At 45.0% G+C, this 14,959-nt stretch overlaps 1 protein-coding gene across 2 annotated transcripts in view; it reads left to right on the forward strand.

The window, feature by feature from the left end:
- The window catches only part of LOC124250713 (sialic acid-binding Ig-like lectin 14), a 29,748-nt gene extending 26,515 nt beyond the window's left edge, over window positions 1–3,233 (forward strand). For both annotated transcript variants that reach the window (XM_046682851.1, XM_046682852.1), the window contains 3 exons: window positions 923–1,180; window positions 1,286–1,421; window positions 1,536–3,233. In XM_046682851.1, the coding sequence (XP_046538807.1) occupies window positions 923–1,180; window positions 1,286–1,421; window positions 1,536–1,575 (434 nt within the window). In that variant the 3' untranslated portion in view covers window positions 1,576–3,233. The remainder of the gene's footprint in view (window positions 1–922; window positions 1,181–1,285; window positions 1,422–1,535) is intronic.
- Window positions 3,234–14,959: the final 11,726 nt, after the last annotated feature.

The following is a 14,959-nucleotide window of genomic DNA, read 5'->3' on the forward strand; positions in this document are numbered from 1 at the left end:
TACGTTCAGTTCAAATTGGTGCTTGGTATTGACCAAGATGGGAGTATTCACCAAGGAAATTGGCAAATAGTGTAGATCAGGACTCCTGCCTCCCCCCACCATGAATGAGCTGGTTGTTAAACATTTACTAGTAAACCACTGGTTGCATTTATCAATGTTTTCTTTTGCGCCTCTGACTTTCCCCACTCTAATATTGATTTTTAAATCTCCCATAATTTCTTCCAGCAGCCTCATATACAAACACTCCCAAACATGTCCATTCACTCAAACCTCACAGAACTATTTCCTTTTCCCCGAGCATGCAGGTCGCTTCACACCTCCGCTGTATTTGCACGTCTTGTACCTTCCTCCACAAGGTCCTTCCATCAGCACCATCCTCAAGTCAGCTCCCACCCACTCTGGGGCTCTCTTAAACGTCTTCTCCTCCAGGAAGCCTTCCGTGTCCTGACAGTCTCAGTGCATTCCCCTCCTCAGTGCTCCCTCAGCCCAATTTGTCCCCATCACAAGACATATTGTCATATTGCTCTGTGAGTACTTGGTTTTGGGTATCTCACCAATGAGACTATGAGCTCTCAGACACAGCTAAACTAGACCGGTCTTAGTGAAGCGTCATTGAAAGACAAAATGGCAAGGCTCATAGAGGCAAATCTGGAATCTGTGTTGGCACAGATGGCCAAGACAGGAGGCGTGGGGACCAAGGCGGTTCAGGAGAATGCACAAGGGCCAGTTGGAAAGGCTGCAGTGCCTGCTCCTAGCCCTGTCCCCTTGGGGCTGAGCCAAGACAGTATGAGCTCATCACGATGTGGAAGAGAAGAAACAGATCTACATGATGAAAGGAAAAGAGAGAGAGAGAGACAGAGAGAGAAACAGAGAGAGAGCCCCTAATGAGGGTCTGGGCTCAGCGTTCTCTCTGTCTTGCCAGGACCTGAAGCTCTGGGCAACGGCTCATCTCTTCCAGTGAAGGAGGGCCAGTCCCTGCGCCTGGTCTGTGTTGCCGACAGCAACCCTCCTGCCATGTTGAGCTGGACCCGGGGGAGTCTTCCCCTGAGCCCCTCCGCACCCTCAAACCCTGGGGTCCTGGAGCTGCCCCGGGTGGTCTTAGAGGACGGAGGAGAATTCACCTGCCAAGCTCAGCACCCTGGGGCCTCCTACCACAGCTCTGTGAACCTGGTTGTTCAGGGTGAGTACAGCAGGACACCTGCATTCTAGGTGGGGCCGTGAGCAGCCTCAGGTGTGGACTTTAGGGAACTCATCCCTCCATCTTTCTCACCCTTTTCTCCCACAGGTATCTCCTGCTCCTGCCCCCACATCTCTGGGGAGCAGTGGGGCACCTGGTCTCTAGTCCTCACACTGCTCAGGGGGGCCCTAATGGGGGCTGGCTTCCTTCTCACCTATGGCCTCACCTGGATCTACTACACTAGGTGAGAAATCCTTCTCAAGGTGTCCTACACCTTGGGGACACCTTGGGTGGCTTCACCCATCTTGTCCTCTCCACAGCATCAGTCTCTCATTGCAGAACTGTGTTTCCCCTACAGGTTCAGAGGTTCCCAAGGGGATAGGGGCTTCAAGGTGTGACTGAGGCCCCTTCCTCCAGGTGGTGCTGAGGTCTGGGCTCCAGAACCCTGACAGGTGGATGAGGATCCATCAGACCACTGTTTCCCAAGACCTTCAATGGCACAGCTCTGAGGAGCCAGGAGGGGCTGCGTGACGTGGCCCTGCCTCCTCTCCAGAAAGGACCCTTCACCTCTGGTCCCCAGCACTCTTCCTGATGGTTCCACACAAAGGGCTGGAGGGCATGTGAGGAGATAGGTGTTTTCTATTATGAATTTGAATTATGCTTCATGTAATATGTTGCTTCTTCATGTTCAACTTAATATGATTTTGAGAAGCCAGTAACTCAATCCCATGATATATTGTTATAAACCCCAGAATATACATATATTTTTTTCTGGTGGTAGTGCTCCTTTGTTCAGAGAATAGCATGGGCACAGGGCCCACAGGACCACAGGGCAGCATGGGGACAGAACCCAGGGGCAGGACTTTATTAATAGATCTTGGTCTTACACTATTGGATAGGGAACTATTCCCAGCCAGACATTTTAAAACATACTCAGGCAAAGTTGATATAACTTCTTGATAAAAAAGTCAGCTCAAGCATTCCAACCTTTGTGATCCTATCAACACACTTTTACATTTCATCAATTCAGTTGTAACCTGAGTCAGGGTCTTAAGGCTAGTCATTATTTTTTCGGTTGTCTTTTTCCTTTTTAATTTGGCCTTTTCATAGGTACCAATAAAAATTATGATGAGAACTCTCACAAATCTTTTCCCCCAATTTAGAAGTTTTCCCAATTTAAATGATCGATTGTCTGGCCACACTGACAAGTAGGATCTTAACAGTGACTCAACCAATAAGCTTAACCAGGAATTCAAGAGGCATCCACAAAAGAGATCCAGAAAGTGCACTCCCAAAAATAGTCTAAGAAAGTAAAGGCCTTCCTTGCACAGCAAGCAACAAAGGTTCAGATAGCAAAGGCCCCTTAGGAAAGCAATTGGGACCCCTTATCACCAACTCCCCTGAGAGCTGACACAGCCGGACAAAGAGTATGTCCCGGAGCCCCAGTCAACGCGACTAGCCACCAAGATGCATGCCGGTACATGCATCCTCCAGAGGGCAGAGACCAGAACGGTCACAAAGCCAACCTCTCAAGACATAGAACAAGACAAAAAGCCCAGACAACCGGCTGTAGAGAGATTCCTGTGTCTCATGACAAACAACAAAAAAGACAGAGACAAGGAAAAATACTATCACTAGGAGGAAAAGGGTCTACAACCAGTGAGTACTCAAATCCTAGAGTCGCTGAATCCAAGAAGCTGGCCTCACCAAAATTTTCTCCTGCTAATCTAAATTTAGAAAAGCAAAAAAACTCACCACTCTTTCTTCCATTGGATCCTGCAGGCAGAGATCTGGGGGACTGACGTGGTAAGAACTCCTACCTGTTTCCAGTTCTCGTCAGGGATCCGGGATCTCTTGGCTGCAGCAGTCCAGCAGCGCTCATTGTCCAGCCAGTGAAATTTTATCCCATCCAAGTCACAAAACTGTAGGGGAGGAAGACATTTCCTCCATCCACTCTGGGTCTTTCTTGGCTGGACAACGAATTAAAATTCAAATGAGACAGAATAACAGGAGAAAATTAAACAAAGCTTTATAACATGTATACATGGGAGAGACCCAGAAAAACTGATTAACTCCAGAATATATTATTTTTTTAAACAGTCATTTTAAAGAGAATTTTTCAATGCAACAAATGAGCTATTTTATATTGTTCCACAAATTAACCATTTCAATAACTCTTCACTCTTTGTATTCATTCCAGCATCTCTATTGTATCATCTCTTCTGCCTGAAGATCTTTCATGCATTTCTTGTAGCCCAGGTGTGCTGGGGATGAATTCTCTCGGCTGTCATTGGTCTGGACAAATGTTCATTTACATGAGTTTCGAACGATATGTTTATTGGGTGAGGAATTCTAGGCTGACATATTTCCTCTTCCAGTTCTTCAAATTCTTCAGCTTGCTTAGATTCTTAAGAGAATTCTCTTGTACTTTTCGTCTTTGTTTATGGTTTGTCTTTTTCTCTTTTCTTTGGCTCGTTTGAATAGTCTCTCTTTTTCACTGGGTTTAAATGATTTGACTAACGTGGGCCTTGGTTTGGTAGGTGTGTCTGTGTGTCTGTGTGTGTGTGTCTGTGTGCGTGTGCGTGCATGCGTGTATTCCCACAGCTCCGCTTAGGCCCTCTCTTCCTCCTTGGTGAAGCGTCCACCCCCGGCGCCAACTCTGCTGCCTTCTCCACCACCTTCTGCCCACCCAGCCCTGCACATCTCTCCTGCTCTGGACAATGGCACCTCCATCCCCCTGTTAGTCCCCACTGGGAGTCACTCTAGCCACCTCCCCCCCTCACCCTCCACACCTCCCTTCAAATTTCACTTCCAGAAAATGCCCGAAATCTCTTCTTTCCTCCATCACCAAGGCTGCTGTCTCCATGAAATTTGATTCTCCTTTCCTGAACATCACAATAGTTTCCTCTCTGGCCTCTTGTCCTCCAGTCTCTCCCTTCCCGCTCTTCCCTACGCTGGCCACAAAGGGATCGTGTTGATATCTATAAGACCCTGCCCCTTTCCTGCTCGAAAACCTTCCATGGCTCCCTGTTGCCCTGGATACATTTCAAACTTGTCTGTCTTCCCCTACTGCTTGAGCTAGTTGAGGGTCAGGACTGATTCAAATCTGTCTTATTGTATGTTAGTTTGTGAATGAGTTAATGAATGAATGCATGAAGTGAGTGAAAGTGTGTGTTACTTTTCCTGCCTCATCTGGACCCTATTCTGCCTCTGGCGCCCATATAGGCCGTCCTGAGACCCAGCTCTTGTGGGCCACTTCCAGGCGGGTCCCAAGACCTTGGCTCTCTGGTAGCTGGCCAGGTCGGACCTGCTTCTCCAGTGCAGACAACTCTGTGTGAGCCCAAAAGACAGGACTTGGGGGCTGACGTCCTTCTTTGCTGCCTTACTTGGGCAAGCCCCTTGCCTCCTGCAATATTGCAATTTATAAGAAATATGTATTTTGTCATTCAGGTGACCAATATATATTTCTCTTATATATGTGGACTCCATCCACAGTTCCCGGCTCACAGCTCCCAAAAACCTTTGGAATTTCTAGTTTGTGCTAATTAAGGTGACTTTTGGATCCTAGCCAATGGTGGGGGCTGATGCCAGGGGGACCAGCCATGTTATCAGAGGATTGGAACTTGGTAGCACCCCCTGATTTCCAGGGAGGCTAGAAGGTTTGAGGTTGAATCAAGGCCAATGACTCGGTCAATCATGACTACATAATGAAGCCTCCATGAAAGCCCACAAGGACAGCTGGGCAGTCTTTTTCAGAGAGCTTGCGGGTTGGTGAACGTGTCAGGGTTCTTGGAGGGTGACACACCCAGAGAGGGCATGGAAGCTCTGTGCCCCTCCCTTCATACCTTGCCCTAGACAGCTCTTCCCTCTGGATGCTCATCTGTATCCTTGATTATATCCTTTAATAAACTGGCAAACCTGAGCAAGTGTTTCCCTGAGTTCTGTGTGTCATTCTAACAAATAAATCAAACAAAAGGAGGAGGCCATGTGAACCCCCAGTTTGTAGCTGGTTGATCAGAAGTACAGGTAACAACCTGGACTTATTGCTGGTCTGAAGTGGAGAGTGGTCTTGTGGGACTGAGCCCTTTACCTGTGGAACCTGATTCTATCTCTGGGTAGACAGTGTCAGAGTTGAGTTGAACTCTCGGATGTCCTGGTGGCATCCAAGACCTGCTTGTTGGTGTGCAGAAGCCTCCACACACTCACGTTGGAACTGGGTCCAGGCACCACTCTGCAGATGGGTATGAATGACTGGAGATTGTGAAAGCTGTCCAGACTGGAGATATTAAAACGGACAGCCAGTGTAAGATGATGACAATCAACAAGGTAAAGAAAAACAAGAGGGATGCTGAGAGGATGGGGAGTCCTCAGTAAATTAAACATAGATTTACCATATTACCTGGCAATTCCACTTATGCACATCCATCCAGAAGAATTGAGAACAGGGACTCAGATACTTGCACATCCACGCTCACAGCAGCATTGATCACAACAGTTAAAAGGGGGAAAAAACCCAAATGTCCCTCATCAGATGGATAGATAAACACAACGTGGTGTATACCTACCGTGGAATGTTATTCGGCCTTAACATGGAGAGAATTCTGACACACGCTACCACATGGATGAAGCTTGAGGACACGATGTGAGTGAAATAAGACAGTCACAGAAAAGACAAACACTTTATGATGCCACTTACATGAAAGATCTAAAGTAGGAGAAAATTCCTAGAGACAGAAAATGGGACAGTGTTTGCTAGGGGCTGGGGGATGGAGAGAAATGGGACATTTTTGTTTAATGGGAATAGAGTTTCAAGTTGTGTAACTTGAAGAGAGTTTTCTTTTTATTTTTGGTCTACAAGGAAAAAAATTCCAAACTAGTATTTTAGAAAATACCCACTATGCTTTCAGGTCACACGGCAAACTCACCAGTGGCTGCAGCTCTGAAGCCCAACAGGACTGAGTGTTTGGGGAGGAAGTGACTCCACTGTGGGGGGAGCATCTCATGGGCTTGGACCAGGTCAGTCATCTCCCTTCTTTTCTCCAACCTCCCCAACACAGAGATGCTCACTAAGCGTTTGGAGAATGAATGAATGAATGAATGAATGAATGATTGTCTGCTACCTTCATGTCACCTAGGACCCCCTTCTTTTCCTCTGCCCAAGACTATGACACGGACTGTAAGGAATCCTACACCTGGTAGGATCTGCTCCCTGGTGTAGACAACACTGCTCAGAAAAGCACCTCAGATGGTAGGTCCTTAGAGACTCACCATGTCCCTGTGTTAGAAGGGATTCCTGTGATTCTGGAAGGGCATGGGATCTGATCCTCATCTGCTCCCCTCTGGGTGGGTCTCGGGGTGTCTGAGCTGTGGGCTGTCCACTCACTCCTGCAGAGGGATGAGGTCTTGCCTGCAGTTCCTCTTCTGTGAACGGTCAATGATGTGGGCTCCTCCCATTTCCCTTGGGTCTCACAACAGCATCCTCTCCCACTCGCCTTCCATTTCTCTTTTCACTCATGGAATGGACATCCAGAACTCTCCAACTCGGAGATGCTGCTGCCCTTCCTGTAGGCAGGTGAGTGGGCCAAGCGGAGAGGGGGCTGATTGGGTGGGGACCATCATTTCCCTGCAAGTTCCTGGGCTCAGAGCAAAATATTTGGACTGCAAGTACAGGACTCAGTGATGGTGCAGGAGGGTCTGTGTGTCCAAGTGCCCTGCACTGTCTTCTACCCACAGGATGGCTGGAATGACTCAACCCCAGCTCACGGCTACTGGTTCCAGGAAGGGGCAAATCCATGTGAGGATGCTCCTGTGGCCACAAATGACCCAGATCATAAAGTGCAGGCAGAGACCCAGGGCCGATTCCAACTTTTGGGAGACTCCCAGCCCTACAATTGCTCCCTGGATATCAGAGGAGGAGGGACAATGGGAAATGCACTTTTCAGGTGGAGACAAATAGAACAAAATGGAATTATAAATCTAACCCTCTCTGTGTGTGTGACAGGAAGGAGTGGCCTCCAGGTCATGCCATAGGGGAAGGACATGGGGGACATGGGGCAGAGCAGGGATGGGACCCTGCTCATGGCAAGATTTGGGGGTACAGTGTGTCAGGGCTTAGAGGGAGAAGATGAACCAAAGTCAGGCTTCTTTAAGGGCCACACCTGGGACCCTTCCTCCTGATCCCCGTGTCTCCCCTTCTCCTCACCAACCATGACCCATACATCCCACATCATCATCCTGGGGATCCTGGAGTCTGGTGCCCCAGGGACCTAACCTGCTCTGTGCCCTGGGTCTGTGACCAGGGCATGCCCCCTATCTTCTCCTGGACATCAGCTGCCCTCACCTCCCTGGGCCCCAGGACCCTCCTTTCCTCAGCGCTCACCCTCACCACCATGGCCCAGGACCACGGTGCCAACCTCACCTGTCAGACGAAGTTCCCTGCAACTGGTGTGACTGTGGAAAGGACCATCCAGCTCAACATCACCTATGAGTTTGGGGCCAGGACACCCACATCCCTGAGGTGTTGGGGGCAGGAAGGCCATGCTGGGGACCTAGAAGACACAAGCCCTGTCCCTCCTGCATTTTTGTGGCTTCAAGTGGGGGGGGTGCATTTACCTCCCCCCATCCCTTCCTGTCACTGCAATGGGTATCCCCTTTTCTCATCCTAAGTTCCTCAGAAAACCCAGCAATCAGTGTTTGCCTAGGGGATGACACAGGTAGGGAAGAGCTCCCCCTGGGCTGTAGGGAGCAGAACCTCTTTCAGCTCAGGGCAGGGTCAGGTCCCTGCCTCACCCTGGACTCACCCCGGTGACCAGAGAGCCCCTTGTGGGTGAACCCAGTGGTCCCTCCCACCCTCAGCCCCAGTGGCCTCTGTGAGCAGCTGTCCCCATCTGCTCCTCACTCCCCTCAGACTTCACCCCACCTCGGCTCCACAAGGAGAACAGGGCAACATTCCCATGGCAGAGCCTGCCTCTCAAGGCCCCTCATCTTCAACCTTTGGACAATTGCTCCATCCTCCACTTTTTATTTTCCCTAACAATCATTAATTTAAGTATTTTTGAACAAGTAATATATTCACCTGTCCCAAATTTCAAAATGCACCGCAGAGTCTGTCCTCAGATGCCCGGTCTCCTCCCGGGAAGTGACCAGTGTCTGCAAGCTGCTCTCAAACTTGACTGCTTCCCCTACAGGATCTCAAGGGTCCTTTGGTGTTAACAGCACAGATGTCCCCATTCTTCTCCCTGACAGTGGAGTTTTCCGTGGTTTGGATGGATTCCGATTCTGCATCTTCTGTTCATGGGAAAATCATGGTGTTAAGTTTATTCAACCAACAGCAAGGCTGCAATCAGCAATCTTCCATCTCCTGTCACACGTGTGCGTTTATGTCTGTGGGATAAATTCCAACAGCGAAAGAGCTGGATCACGTGTTCTTTCTGTATCGAGACCTACGGCCACGTTGTTCTGCAGCTAGGGCGGAAAAGTTTACATTCCCAACACAGAGAGCTGAAAGTGTGCTTTCAGCAACCCAGTTTGAGGTAAAACCTTCACTTTTGGCAGTAGCAGGTGAAAATCAGTATCTCCATATAGTTGTTTTTATTTATATGTATTATTTTATTATTGAGGAAAAATTCACTAAAATTAAAGTCACTATTTGACCCATTTGCAAGTGTAAAATGCTTGGTTTTTAGTACATTCACAATGATGCCCAACCATTGCCTCTATCTAGTTCCATCCATCAATGTTTTCATCACCACAAAGAGAAGCCCTGTGCCCGTGCCACTCTCTGTACTCCCCTCCCCCGGCCCCTGCAACCCCTACTCTGCATTCTGACTCCATGGATTTGCCTATTCTGGACATTTCACGTAAGTGGAATAGTACAAAATGTGGCCTTTCATGTCTGGCTTCTCTCACTTCACAGAACAGCTTGAAGCTGGATCCATAAATCTTGTATCAGTAAATCTCTTTTTTTAATTTCATTTATTTTTTTATTTTTTTGAGGAAGATTAGCCCTGAGCTAACATCCGCTGCCAATCCTCCTCTTTTTGCTGAGGAAGACTGGCACTGAGCTAACATCCGTGCCCATCTTCCTCTACTTTATATGTGAGATGCCTACCACAGCATGGCTCGCCAAGCAGTGCCGTGTCTGCACCGGGAATCCAAACCTTCGAGCCCCGGGCCACTGAAGTGGAACATGCGCACTTAACTGCTGCGCCACCGGGCTGGTCCCTTTTATTTATTTATTTATTTATTTATTTATTTATTATTGAGTTCATGATAGTATACATGAATGTGAGATTTCAGTTGTACATTATTTCTTGACTGTCACCACGTAAGTGCTCCCCTTCACCTCCTGTGCTCACCCCCACCCATTCCCCTGGTAACCACTGAACCGTTTTCTTTGTCCATGTGTTTGTTTATTCTCCACACACGAGTGGAATCATCTGGTGTTTGTCTTTCTCAGACTGGCTTATTTCGCTTAGCACAATTCCCTCCAGGTCCATCCATGTTTCTGCAAATGGGATGATTTTGTCTTTTTTATGGCTGAGTAGTATTCCATCATATATATATATACCACATCTTCTTTATCCAATCATTGGTTGATGGGCACTTGGATTGTTTCCATGTCTTGGCTATTGTGAATAGTGCTGTGCTGAACATAGGGGTACATATGTTACTTTGGATTGTTGATTTCAGGTTGTTTGGGTAGATACCCAGTAGTGGGATAGCTGGATCGTACAGTAGTTCTATTTTTAGTTTTCTGGGGAATCTCCATGCTGTTTTCCACAGTGGCTGCACCAGTTTGCATTCCCACCAGCAGTGTATGAGAGTTCCCTTCTCTCCACACCCTCTGCAACATTTGTTATTTTTAGTCTTAGTGATTATAGCCATTTTAACAGGCATAAGGTGATATCTTAGTGCAGTTTTGATTTGCATTTCCCTGATGATTAGTGATGGTGAACATCTTTTCATGTGTTTATTGGCCATCTGTATATCTTCTTTGGAAAAATGTCTGTTCATCTCCTCTGCCCACTTTTTGATCAGGTTGTTTGCTTTCTTATTGTTCAGTTGTGTGAGTTCCTTATACATTAAGGAGATTAACCCCTTGTCAGATATATGATTTGCAAATATTTTCTCCCAATTGGTGGGTTGTCTCTTTGTTTTGATCCTAGTTTCTTTTGCGTTGCAGAAGCTCTTTAGTCTGATGAATTCCCATTTGTTTATTTTTTCTTTTGTTTCCCTTGTCTGAGAGGCCATGGTATTTGAAAAGATCCTTTTTAGTTTGATGTCAAAGAGTGTACTACCTATATTATCTTCCAGGAGTTTTATAGTTTCAGGACGTATCTTCAAGTCTTTGATCCATTTTGAGTTTATTTTTCTGTATGGTGTGAGATAGTGGTCTACCTTCATTCTTTTGCATGTAGTTGTCTAGTTTTCCCAACACCGTTTATGGAAGAGACTTTTCTTTATCCATTATATGTTCTTGGCACCTTTGTTGAAGATTAACCATCCACAGATGTGTGGTTTTATCTCTGGGCTTTCAGTTCTGTTCCATTGATCTGTGTGCCTGTTTTTGTACCAGTACCTTGCTGTTTGGGTCACTGTGGATTTGTAGTATATTTTGAAGTCAGGGATTGTGATACCTCCAGCTTTGTTCTTTTTTCTCAGGATTGCCTTAACAATTCGGGGTCTTTGATTGCCGCATATGAATTTTAGTATTCTTTGCTGTATTTCTGTGAAGAATGTCACTGGGTTTCTGATAGGGATTGCATTGAATCTGTAGATTACTTTGGGTAGTATGGGCATTTTAACTACGTTTATTCTTCCAATTCATGAGAAAGGAATCTCTTTCCATCTCTTTAAGTCATTATCAATTTCTCTCAGGAATATCTTATAGTTTTCATTGTATAAGTCCTTCACCTCCTTGGTTAGCTTTATTCCTAGGTACTTTATTCTTTTAGTTGTGGTTGCAAATAGAATTGCAGTCTTGAGTTCTCTTTCTGTAAGCTTGTTATTGGAGTATAGAAAAGCAACTGATTCTTGTAAGTTGATTCTGTACCCTTCAACTTTACTGTAGTTGTTAATTATTTCTATTAGTTTTCTGATGGATTTTGGGGGGTTTTCTATATATGAGATCATGTCATCTGCAAGCTGCAAGAGTTTCACTTCTTCCCTCCCTATTTGGATTCCTTTTATTCCTTCCTCTTGCCTCATTGCTCTGGCCAAAACCTCCAGTACTATGTTGAATAAGAGTGGTGAGAGTGGGCATCCTTGTCTCATTCCTATTCTCAGGGCTTGCGCTCAGTTTTTGCCCATTGAGTATGATGTTGGCTGTGGGCTTGTCATATATGGCCTTTATTATGTTGAGGTAATTTCCATCGATTCCCATTTTGTTAAGAGTTTTTATCATAAATGGCTGTTGGATCTTGTCAAATGCTTTCTCTGCATCTATTGAGATGATCATGTGGTTTTTATTCCTCAGTTTGTTAATGTGATGTATCATGTTGATAGATTTGTGGATGTTGAAACATCCCTGTGTACCTGGTATGAATCCCACTTGATCATGATGTATGATCCTTTTGATGTATTGCTGAATTCGGGTTGCCAAAATTTTGTTGAGAATTTTTGCATCTATGTTCATCAGCGATATTGGCTTGTAGTTCTCCTTTTTTGTGCTGCCCTTGTCAAGTTTTGGTATCAGAGTGATGTTGGCCTCATAGAATGTGTTAGGAAGTGTTTCATCCTCCCTAATTTTTTGGAATTGCTTGAAAAGGATAGGTATTAAATCCTCTCTGAAAGTTTGGTAGAATTCCCCAGGAAAGCTATCTGGTCCTGGGGTTTTATTCTTTGGGATGCTTTTGATGGCTGTTTCAATCTCTTTCCTTGTGATTGGTCTATTCAGATTGTATGTTTCTTCTTGACTCAGCATTTGGAGGTCATAAGAGTCTAAGAATTTATCTGTTTCCTTTAGGTTATCCATTTTGTTGGCATATAGTTTTTCATAGTATGCTCTTGTAATCCGTTGTATTTCTGTGGAGTCTGCTGTTATTTCTCCTCTTTCATTTCTGATTTTGTTTATTTGAGCTTTCTCTCTTTTTTTCTTTGTAAGTCTGGCTAGGGGTTTGTCAATTTTATCTATCTTCTCAAAGAACCAGCTATTTGTTTCACTGATCCTTTCTACTGCCTTTTTTGTTTCAATAGCATGTATTTCTGCTCTGATTTTTATTATTTCTCTCCTTCTTCTGACTTTGGGCTTTATTTCTTCTTCTTTTTCTAGTTCAGTTAGGTGAAATTTGATATTGCTTATTTGGGATTTTTCTTGTTTGTTAAGCTGTGCCTGTATTACGATGAATTTCCCTCTTAATACAGCTTTTGCTGCATCCCATATGAGTTGGTATGGCATGTTATCATTTTCATTTGTCTCCAGATATTTTTTTATTTCTCCTTTAATTTGTTCAGTGATCCATTGCTTGTTCAATAGCATATTGTTTAGTCTCTACGTCTTTGTTAATAGTTGCTTTATGAACTTTGGTGCTCCTGTGTTCGGTGCATAGATATTTATAAGCGTTATTTCTTCTTGGTGGAGTGTCCCTTTGGTCATTATATACTGCCCCTCTTTGTCTCTCTTTACCTGTCTTATCTTGAAGTCTACTTTGTCTGATATGAGTATTGTGACACCTGCTTTCTTTTTTTTGCCATTAGCTTGGAGTATCGTCTTCCATCCCTTCACTCTGAGCCTGTGTTTGTCATTGGAGCTGAGACGTGTTTCCTGGAGGCAGCAAACTGTTGGATCTTCTTCTTTAATCCATCTTGCCATTCTGTGTCTTTTTATTGGAGAATTCAATCATTTACATTTAGGGTGATTATTGAAATATGGGGGCTTAATGCTGTCATTATGTCACTCGTTTTCCAGCATTTCCGTTGTTTCTTGTCCTGTGTGTTTTGGTCTACCTATTGAATTATGTAGTTTTTCATGATGTGTTTCTTAGTTTTTTCCTTATTTATTTTTTGTGTGTCTGTTCTGCTTTTCAGTTTTGGGCTTATCCTGAAGTTTGTATTCAGAACCTCATGCATAACATAGTCCATTTTCTGATGGCCTCTTATTTATTTAGTCTAAACTGACTCAGTCCCTTTCCTCCTCCCCTCCTAAGTTATTACTCTCATATCTTATTCCAACTTGTGTTGTGAGTTTGTGGTTAAAGTCACAAGATTGTCTTTGTTTTTGGTATTTTCCTTCCCTTTATCCAATAGTTGAATATTTGCTGTCCTATTCTGATTCTATCTATTTGTCTCCTTACTCTGTTTTGTGAACCCTTTCTCCCTTTTTTTCTTTGTTCAGGTATGAGGGCCTTCTTGAGGATTTCTTGTAGGAGGTGGTCTCATGGCTACAAAGTCCCTTAGCTTTTGTTTGTCTGGGAAAGATTTAATTTCTCCCTCATATCTGAAGGATATTTTTACTGGATAGAGTGTTCTTGGCTGAAGATTTTTATCTTCTAAAGTTTTGAATATGTCATTCCATTCTCTCCTAACTTGTAAGGTTTCTGCAGAGAAATCTGCTGAAAGTCTGATAGGGGTTCCTTTGTAGGTTATTTTCTTCTGCCTTGCTGCCCTGAGTATTCTTTCTTTGTCTTTCATTTTTGCCAGTTTTACTGCTATATCCCTTGCAGTAGGTCTTTTTACACTGACAAATCTAGGAGACCTGGAAGATTTCTCCACACATATTTCCCTCTCATTCCCTAGATTTGGGAAGTTCTCTGCTATTATTTCTTTGAGCACTTTCTGTTCCATTCTCCTTCTCTTCACCTTCTTGAATACCTATATTTCTTATGTTGCATTTCCTCATTGAGTTGGATATTTCTCAGAGACTTTCTTCATTTCTTTTTAGTTTCAGTTCTCTCTCCTCCCCTGTCTGGAGCATTTCAACATGTCTATCTTCAATTACGCTGATTTGCTCCTCTATGATGTCCACTCGAGCATTCAGGGAATCCGTATTTTGTTTTATCTCTTCCATTGTGTCTTTCATTTCTAGTGTATCTGATTGATTCTTTACAGTTTCAATCCCTTTTGTGAAGTAGCTCCTGAACTCGTTGAGTTGTTTCTCTATTTTCTCTTTTTCCTCATTGAGTTTTTTGATGACAGCTATCTTGAATTCATCACCACTTAGTTTACATATTTCTGTGTCCTCAGGACTGAGGTCTGGGTGCCTGTTTTTTCCTCTCTGGTCTGGAGATTTGATGAAGCGTCTGATGTTGGAAGGTGGGCTCTTCCTCATTCTGATATTATTTGGTTGCAGTTACAGCCTATCGCCACTGGATGGGGATCTAGAGCTGCATATTCTGAGCCCTCAGTCTTCAGCAGAGACGGCGCTGGGTGGGTTGGGGGAGGGGCGCTTTCTCCTGTGTGTAGTCTGGAGTTTCTTGATCAGTTCTCGCTGTCTGGTCTCCTGGAGTCTTGGCTTGAGGAGGTCACCCTGTGCAAAAGCTTTTGCCCTGTTAGAGGGCTTCCCTCTAGGCTGCAAGGGCCCTAGGGAGTCCTGGGTGATCCCGCAGATTCATGACCCCACCCCGACTCCTTCCCTCAGGGATCCTCCTGTGGCACTGACCACAGTGTTCAGGGGAGGGAGTGAAGTTCTCTCTTACCCCGTTCCAGCTCCTCCAAGGTGTACTCTAGCCTCTCCACCCTCCATTGTGTGGCTGCATGTCTCTCTGAGATTTTTGTGTTGTTAAGATATTTTCTGTTGGAGTACGGATATTTCTGTTGGAGTGCTCCTTTGTTTGTTTGTTTGTT

This window comes from Equus quagga, chromosome 13 (genome assembly GCF_021613505.1).
Source record: "Equus quagga isolate Etosha38 chromosome 13, UCLA_HA_Equagga_1.0, whole genome shotgun sequence".
NCBI classification, from domain to species: domain Eukaryota; kingdom Metazoa; phylum Chordata; class Mammalia; order Perissodactyla; family Equidae; genus Equus; species Equus quagga.